Consider the following 10,000-nt stretch of genomic DNA (forward strand, 5'->3'; position numbering starts at 1 on the left):
TAAAATGCCTTTTTTTTGTACTGTGACATTTTTTTCTGGACAATAATAAAGCAAAACAAATACTCTAAAATGATTTTTATTAGAAATAAAATAGCATAAATAAAAGGCTGCCGTGATACTTTTTAAATAAAATTAAATCCAATATGTATTATTTTTTGCTTTGCAATATTAAAAATTTAAATGCATTTAATTGTCAATTAATGTTGCAATACAAAAACGGTGCTAAAAACAGACAGAAACTTTTAAATGAATTTTTATTCTTTTTTTTTCAGCAACCAAAACCTTCGTGTAGCAACTCATTAATTCAATAATTAATGTGTCAATTACAGGGCTGTTATTGTTAATTAAACGAAAACCATAAAAATATTTTTAATTACATGAAACAAAATAAATATTAAGTGAAATATATTTAAAATAATAATGATTTGATTATGAATTTAACAAATATAATATAATTTATTATAAACTGATTACATAAATAACTAACAAAAAACTTAATTAAATTTTATGCAAATGAGCCGAGCAGCCATGTGACACTAGGAATGAGGATAACAGTGCTAATGTGACCAGTTAGTCCTGTAACACTTCATGTAAGTGCATGCAAATAAATGCTTCAGAATGCATCTATGTACACATTACAGCGGACCTGTTCTGCATGAAGTGCATCACGTCTGTGGTCATGTGTTCAATGCTACGGTCAGATGTGCCATGCATCAATAACATCAGGTCAGAGTAAAGCGAGCCGTGACCTCCATCGAGTGTGAACAGCAGGCCAGAGAGAGTGAGAAACGGCTGTCGAGTTAAACGCTCCTCTGAGACGAGAGAGCAGGATCATTAAAAACGATCGATAGCTAACAAGCACCGTTCACGTCCCTCCATCTCCATCACACCTCCGTCTCTATCACTCCATCCGTCTCCAACAATCAGCAGAGAAACGCCTTCAAACACGCCAGATGATGCACAAAAGAGCATTTATTTCCTCGAAACTGAAAACAAGGGCTCATCTAGGGTTATTATACTTCACTAAAACCACAAGAATAATGAAAAACAATTTAGACATATTTAAAAACAGCAAAGACAAAAAATAATCTTTTTTTTTTTAAATCACAAACAAATACTAAAATTAATTATTAAACAAAATGTAAAATTAACCTGAAAGCAGAAAAAAAAAAATATATATATATACAGTACAGACCAAAAGTTTGGAAACATTACTATTTTTAATGTTTTTGAAAGAAGTTTCTTCTGCTCATCAAGCCTGCATTTATTTGATCAAAAATACAGAAAAAACTGTAATATTGTGAAATATTATTACAATTTAAAACAATAGTTTTCTATTTGAATATACTTTAAAAAATAATTTATTCCTGTGACGCAAAGCTGGATTTTCAGCATCATTCCTCCAGTCTTCAGTGTCACATGTAACATCAGTCGATCACATGATCCTTTAGAAATCATTCTAATATTCTGATTTATTATGAGTGTTGGAAACACTGTCTAATATATTTGATCAATAAAAGGGTAAAAAGAACTGCATTTATTCAAAATAAAAAAAATTCTTATAATATATTTTATTTACTATCACTTTTTATCAATTTAACACATCCTTGCTGAATAAGATTATTGATTTTATTAAAAAAAAAAAGAAAAAAAAAAGAAAAAAAAAAATACTGACCAGTAGTGTATATTGTTATTACAGAATATTTATATTTTAAAAACTTTTTTTTTTTTACTTTGTATTCATCAGAGTAACCTAAAAAAGTATCACATGTTCTGAAGAAATATTAAGCAGCAGAACTGTTTCCAACTTTGATAATGAATCATCATATTAGAATGATTTCTTAAGGATCATGTGATAATGATCCTAAAAATTCAGCTTTGCATCACAGAAATAAATGATCATTTAAAGTATAATACATTTAAAAACTATTATTTTAAATTGTAATAATATTTCACAATATTACTGTTTTTTCTGTATTTTTGATCAAATAAATGCAGGATTGATGAGCAGAAGGAACTTCTTTCAAAACATTAAATATAGCAATGTTTCCAAACTTTTGGTCTGTACTGTATATATATCATTAGATTATTACCATCAAGTTATTATTTAATTCTAACATTATGCATTAATCATTACACAATAAGCAATAACATATTATAAATGTTATTCTATTATATACAAATGTTATGTAAAGTAACTTAATCAGAGCTGTATTAAATAATAATGATCCTTCTTATATTTATTTACACACACACACAAGTGACAGTAAAGACATTTCTAATGTTACAAAAGATTTCTATTTCAAATAAATGTTGTTGATTTAAACGTTCTATTCATCGAAATGTGTCACAGCTTCCACAAAAATATTGTTAATATTGCTAATAATCAGAAATGTTTCTTGAGCAGTGAAGCACTGAGGACTGGAGCAGTGATGCTGAAATATTCAGATTCAATCACAGAAATAAAATACATTTTACTATATATTCAAATAATTAATCACCTACTTTATATTGTAATAATATTTCTAAATTTTTACTGTTTTTGGTCAAATTAATTCAGCTCATCCTACCGACCCTTACTTCAGAATGGCACAGTATGTAAAGTGCACATGGCTTCTGACTTTTAATATCTGCTCAGCTCTCAGATGTGATGAGGAGTGAGAGAGACTGAGGTCAAAGTTCACCATCTGCAGCAGCGAGATACAGAACAGAAGAAGAAACAGATGAAACGCGTTCAGGGGTTTCTCTTTCACAGCGCTGCCACTAAAGATGAATGACAGATTTAAACTAATACAATTAAACACTGAATGAATAAATGAACACAGAGTGTAACTGACTGACAGTCCTGGGAGAAACACACACATGCTTCCTTTCACTATCTCTCTGTCACACACATTGCTCGGCTCGGAAACTGCTTTCCAATCATTTATTGTCATCATCATGACGAATCTCTTAAATGAATATGACTGTCACAACATGAGCTCACACTCACAGCCAACCACAAGAGCTAGACTATTTACTGTGTTTCTGCTACTGTACCTTTAAGACTCATTCCACATGTCATTCTGTATGCAAATGAGCTCCGTTCTGATTGGTTCATATAAAAGGAGTAACATTGATAAGCTGTGGGTTTGTTAAGAGTCTCGGATCACACAACTATGAAGTTTATTTGCACCACAGAATAAAAAAAAACTGGTTATCGTGACTTATGTCACAATTCCGACATGTCTTCAGATAATTTTTTTTTTGAGTTTACATATCAGTGACATTTTGAAAAAATAAAAAAATAAAAAACACAGAGATGTTTCCGCCATGGAAAATTTAAATATCGCCAAAAGACGTTTTTCTCAAAAATGCAAGAAAAAAAACTACGTAAAATTAAACTTAAAATAAGCAAAATAAAAATGTAAATGTAAAGTTTTTTTCAACTCACAATTCTGACAATTTTCTCCTCTGAGAATTCTTAGTATAATATATATATATATATATATATATATATATATATATATATATATATATATATATACATATACATACATACATATATATATCTTAAATTTAAATTTATGCATCTAGCAGACACTTTTATCCAAGCAACCTCTAGTGCATTCAAGCTATACATTTTTTACTAGTATGTATTTTACAATTCAGTCGTAAGATACATTCATACAGAATTAAAAATATAAAATTTTTCCACAATTCAGAATTTTCTTCTGAGAATTGTAACTTTGTCTTGCAATTCAGAATTTTAATCTTGCAAAAAACTGTGATGATAAAAACTAATGAAAAACTCAAATTTGTGAGGCAAAAGTTTACAAATACCTTATTTATTTATTAATTCAATTATTTTATTGTGTAGCAGGAATAAGCTTGCATACAGTCATGTAAATGTGATAGCGTTCATCTACCCAACATCATAAAGCTGCAAAAGTTCAGACCAAGTCTTTTTTGCCATTTAACTTCAATAAATACATCTATTCTTCCTCTGCGTAGGATGTCTGGCAACTTTTTTGTGTGTGTGTTTTTTATCATCATGCAATGAATCCTTGTTTAAAAAGATCACAGACAATTTGATTTCTCCAGATGTGACTGAAATAGTTCTCCATAATTCCTCTCATTTTCATCATTAGTCTGTGAGTGTTTTAATGTGGTACTGCCATCTGCTGCTCACTAAAGCACTGCATCCACCTCCTCTGACACAAAATGTCTTATTTTCACTTGATTAGCTGAATTAATCTTTAATATAGGACCACCCACCTCTTCTGTTGTAATGGCAACTGACAGAGGGTCTCCAGTGTTGAGCTTTCTGAATGACAGTGATGAGAAGCTGATTGATGGCTTTAATAATCACAAAAACAGGATTTTTAATCTGTAATGCTGATGTAATTTAATTCCTCTAATCAAACCCTAAACCATCTCTTTCTCTCTTTTATACAGAACAGATAAACTCTGCACTTCAAAATCAATCATTACAGACAAGATTGATTAAATAGCTTTAGGGATCTCACTTAAAAATCATATTTTAGGCCTGTATGAAATGATTTACAGACATTAAACAGGCGATTTTTCAAACTTAATGGTGTTTAAAGCAGGCAACTGAAGTCTCAAAGACCACATACATGCATTTAGTTTTAAAAGTGAGAGCTGCACTTAAATAAGGATAACTATTGTTAACAAACTTTAGAACAAAGATTATTTGAAATAAAACAAACATTAAATAAAATAAAATGCATATATAAAAATTAAACTTATTATATTTCAGCTAGGCACCATAACATTTAACTTGATGTACTGAAAGGAAAAATATAAACATATAAGATGTAATATATATGTAAATATATATGTAAATACACTTAAACAAAAAACTAATACAAATGACAAAAACACACAATTTCTTAAATGTTAACAAATGAAAATGTCAAATAAACCAAACCGAAGTAATTCAATTAAATTACACTAATGAAAAATATATATAAACTTTTTTGCTACTTGAAATAAAATAAATGTTAAATAAAATATATAAATAATATTATTATATTTTTATATATTAGCTAGTCACCGAAGCACATTTTCATTTCATTTAGTTTAACTTGAAGTACTAAAGTAAACTCAAAACTGAAATAAATAAATCAATGTATGTAAAAACAAAAATGACAGAAAAAAAAACAGAAAATACTAAATAATTGAACTAATTCAATTAAAATGAAAATCAATATATTAAATCAAAACTATACTAGTATGACAATATTAAAAATAGCAATGGTTTAAATGGAGAGGTGAATCATTTAAAATAAAAAGCAGTGTATAAGACAGACATAACTAAAACAAAGACTTAAGATGATTTCATATCTTTCGCTGTCATTTAACAGAAGAACCTTTCTTTCCATAAACCTCCAGTGTCTCACTCACTCTTTCACACACACACACACACACACACACACACACACACACACACACACACACACACACACAGTGGTCTCTTTCTTCATGCACATCATGTGAGTCACACGTAATCCAGGCAGCACATGAGACCTATAAAAACACACTTGCATTTACTACATATGTGGCATTTCCAGAATTCTGGCCGTCTCAATTACGACAAAACAAAAATATGCGTATACACACGAAACAGAGACATTTATTTTAAAATGTCCCTAATTAAAGCATGCAACTACTGCCACCTTTTGGAACTTACAAACATGTGCATTCAAACTGAATTGTGCTTAATTGAATTGAACTGAATGCAGTTTGAATTCTTTCTGCTGGAAATGCCAGGAATGTCATGTGACCTAAATCACACTTCTGCTCACACACACACACACACACACGGTCCAGCTTTCAGATCCATGTTTAAGTCTTTGTAATCCCCACATTAACTTTGTGCCAAAAACTTCCTGAGGTTTCAGCTGTCTAACTTTCACTTCATTTCATCTGTCTGCTTCATTGTGTGTGTGTGTGTGTGTTACCGGTCACAGGTGCAGGAGATCAGTAAACTCAGCAGGTTATAGATGACGAAAGTGAAGATGACAGCTGTGATGGTTCCACGAGGAATGGAGTAGCTCGGGTTCTTCAGATCACCTGAAACATACAAACACAACAATACAGTTTACCCTAGAACCTAACACCACAGGTGAATATGTTACAAAACAATTAACTAGTACATTCATCATACTTCCCCAGTTGATTGAGTACATTAAGGATTGCAAACATGTTGTGTATTTTAAAAGTGAAGTTTAAATATGCATAAGGCATCATCTAATTAAATTTTCACTCATTTGCATACATTTCTGGAGAATAGATCTGAACATTGGATAAAGCCAGGTTAAAAATGTTTGTGTGATTTTGTTAGATATTAGAGTTAAAGGTTTGTATAAAGGGGATTTTGGATTTCTTTTTTTTTTTTCACTTCAAAAAAGACTGTCAAAGACAGAAAAAAATGAAAAAATTCCGCCAAGTTTTTAGGAATAAAATGTTGTATAAATTAGTGTGAATGATATATGAACAACCCCCTCAGTAAAAACCTTCAGAATATAGATGGTAATAAAACTCTAAGTTTTGGTGTTTGTGATTGCTGCTGAAGTGGAGAAAAAACTCATTTTGTAAGAACGGCATTTAAAGATATGCATTGTAATTGCAATCTACAGACATAAGTAGATAAAGTGCATTTATAAAAAAACCTGAATGATATATAAACAAATCCATCAGTAAAAACATTCAGAATATAGATGGTAATAAAACTCTAAGTTTTGGTGTTTGTAAGTGCTGCTGAAGTGGAGAAAAAACTCTTTTTGTAAGAACGGCATTTAAAGATATGTATTGTAATTACAATCTACAGACATAAGTAGATAAAGTGCATTTAAGAAATACATGTGAATGATATATAAACAAATCCATCAGTAAAAACCTTTAGTATATAGATGGTAATAAAACTCTAAGTTTTGGTTTATGTAAGCCCTGCTGAAGTGCAGAAAAAACTCTCTAAAGTTATGCACTGGAATTGAAATCTACAGACGCAAATAGATGAAGTGCAATTAAAGCAACACTCAAAAGTGCATTTTGGTTGTTTTCTCTCTACTAGTTTGAAACAACAAACAGTTGTCACTTTCAGGAATTTATTTTTAAAACAAAAAGTTTTGGGAAGCTTAATAGTGTCTGTGTTGGTGGTGAAATTCATTTATAGCCTATGTTTAGCTTTTTACCTCTGCCAGTATTAACTAAGCTTCAAAATGCATAAAGGTTGTGTTAATTTGTGTAGATTATCATGCTGAATAAAATGTCTAAGTATCATAAAGCTTTAAGCTTATTTTCTGCAATAATCAAAAAGCCAATGAAAATATCCTGTTGGGTTTTTGTTAAGGGAACCAAATTGGTAAGTCTTCGCTGCAGTGCTCCATTATCCACTACTAAACACACTTAACAACCTGCACACAATAATTCAGGCTAACAAACATTAAAAATAAACTAACAAACTACCTTTAAACCACAATAAACAGTCCAGTAAACTCAACACCCACCAGACATGTTGGATCCAGCCATGATTCCAGTGCAGCCATTAAACATCACCGCAAAAACTGTGGCGAAGGACATCATGACTCCGGTGGTGTAGTCCACTACATAGTCAGCTAAACAGACACGGATAATAGATTAACTGTCAGTGACTTTTGCAACAAAGCATTTGTAATAATAATGATAAAAAGTAAATTTACATTTATGCATTAAGCATTTTATTCAAAGCCACTAACAAAAGAGGAACAAAAGCAACACTCAGAAGAGCCAGCAATATTTGTGATACAATGCAAAGTTTATTAGGTAACTAAAATAAAAAGCAAATTACAGAAGAGGAGAAATGCAGAGAACAACAAGAGTTTTTATTTTTAAACATATTTATAGTAACATATAATTGTAAACTTTAGTTAAAAGAGATATGGAAGAGAAAGTATGAACTAACAATGAACAATACATCAGTGGTTATAATCTTAGCAAATGTTAACGTCATTAAATAAAATATTTAAGTTTTGTTTAAAATCAAATTAATATTTGAGAACATGGAAAACAGTTATAAAGTATTTTATTAACATTAACAAAGATTATTATTTATTATAATATGCTATTATTCATTAATAATATTTATTAGCTACATATACTTAAGGATTAAGATTAGGGTTTGATTTAGGGCATGTTATTTCTAATTTTGCATAATCTACTTTGTGATGTTGTAGTAATGTTTTAATACATACATGTGTATATATATATACTTAAAAAGCATACAATTTTTTTTTAAATATATTAAGATGCATAATATATTATGCATCTTAATATATTTAAAAAAAAATTAGTATGCTTTTTAAGTTTCAAAGATTTTTACTTAATATTTGTTCTTTCTTTCTTTGTTCTTTCAAATTAATTCTTTTAATTTCACATTTTTATGCTTCATTTCGTTTTCAACTCCTGATGTTACTAAATTAAAAACAAAGAAACCTAAATATTTCTCTCCAAAAGTGATGCTAGTCTTTAGCTTCACAACTTTAATAGTGACACTAATATGAGAACGCAGATGTAGTGTCATGTTACTATAAACATGCTTGAGTTTGAATTAACTCGCTGGTTTTAGCTAATGTAGCTTATGAAAACGTGCATTTTACACGTGTGACATTCAGCTCCGTTAATCATGAAGCTGGTTAATCAATATCATGTTAATGCACCTGTTTCTTCATTAAGGAAGTGGCCTTTGATCTTTTACAGAAGTGTGTCCCATTTCTCTGTTCTCAGACATGATACGAAACTCTGAAATTTGGTTACAAACCATAACGTCTCTCACCTTGCACGTTTCCCAACAGTGTGTCTAACTTGAAGCCGGTGAAGTTGGCGCTCGTTGGGCCGAGCGAGGCGTTTCTGTGGGTAGGTAGTTGGACGGTTCGAAACGGCACGGCGAAGAAACTGATGAAGATGGTCCCTAAACACACCATGACGATGATGAAGATGAGGAAGGTGGCTTTAGCATAGATATGAGCCCCGACCAGACACACCAACACACACAGCAGCAGAATCACTGTCCCGTACAGCAGAGACCACCAGTAACCAATCGGCAGAGCCTCGTACCGAGAGCCAGTCAGTGACGAGCCGTCTGAGACACAACATAAAAATACTCATTAAAGCTGATCTAGTTCAAATAAAGTGACACTTTAATAATGAAATTTTAATTAATTAATTTTAAATAAATAAATAATAAATATTTGTATTAATGTATTTATTCAAGAGCAAGTATAGCCATTAATGCTGGAATATAATGTATTTTTTAAATATATTAATTAATTTAATTGATTCTGATTTTTTTTTTTATAATTAATTTAGCCTTTGATGCTGAAAACCCCCCAAATAAATAAACTAAAACAAATAAATGTACTAAAATGAATAAATAAATAGTTTTATTCAATTGCAATTAATAGCTACGGATGCATAATTTTTTTAATTACAAAATATTTTTTTAATAATTTGCTGGGGGGGGGGGTTTCTGGGATTAATTAATAATATATCCACTGTTGTAGAAAAAATGTAATTAATAAATAAATATGTTTAATCATTTATTTAATTGCAAGTAATTGAAATAAGTGGAAGTACTGAAATTATTAAAATTGATACATAAAAAATGCAAGCTATTCAAGAAATAAAATTAAAAATTAAAATGCACATGGCAAAATTACTAAAACTGAAATTAAAATTCAAATGAAAACTGGAAAAATAAAATAAGAGCAAATTCTAAATATTATATTTAATAATATTAATAATACTAAAATAACACTGCTTTAGGTTTCAAATGTAAACTCAACATCTGTCACACATGAGGAAAACAGACATTTTCTACTTTTTTTTCTTTTTTAATTTCTGCATTTGGCAGATACTTCTATCCAAAGTGACCCTGATTCAGGGCAGAGTTTATCAATTCATGCATTCCCTGGGACTCAAATCCATAACATTGCCATTGCTGGTGCCGTCGACATAA

General features: G+C 30.2%; 1 protein-coding gene across 2 annotated transcripts in view; it reads right to left on the reverse strand.

The window, feature by feature from the left end:
- Positions 1 to 10,000, reverse strand: part of LOC127973141 (solute carrier family 12 member 9) — a 39,339-nt gene that overhangs the window by 24,638 nt on the left and 4,701 nt on the right. For both annotated transcript variants that reach the window (XM_052577231.1, XM_052577232.1), the window contains exons 4-6: positions 8,819 to 9,124; positions 7,515 to 7,622; positions 5,967 to 6,078 (exon numbers count right to left, since the gene is read on the reverse strand). In XM_052577231.1, coding sequence (XP_052433191.1) covers positions 5,967 to 6,078; positions 7,515 to 7,622; positions 8,819 to 9,124 — 526 coding nt within the window. The remainder of the gene's footprint in view (positions 1 to 5,966; positions 6,079 to 7,514; positions 7,623 to 8,818; positions 9,125 to 10,000) is intronic.

Source organism: Carassius gibelio, chromosome B15 (genome assembly GCF_023724105.1).
Source record: "Carassius gibelio isolate Cgi1373 ecotype wild population from Czech Republic chromosome B15, carGib1.2-hapl.c, whole genome shotgun sequence".
Taxonomy (NCBI): domain Eukaryota; kingdom Metazoa; phylum Chordata; class Actinopteri; order Cypriniformes; family Cyprinidae; genus Carassius; species Carassius gibelio.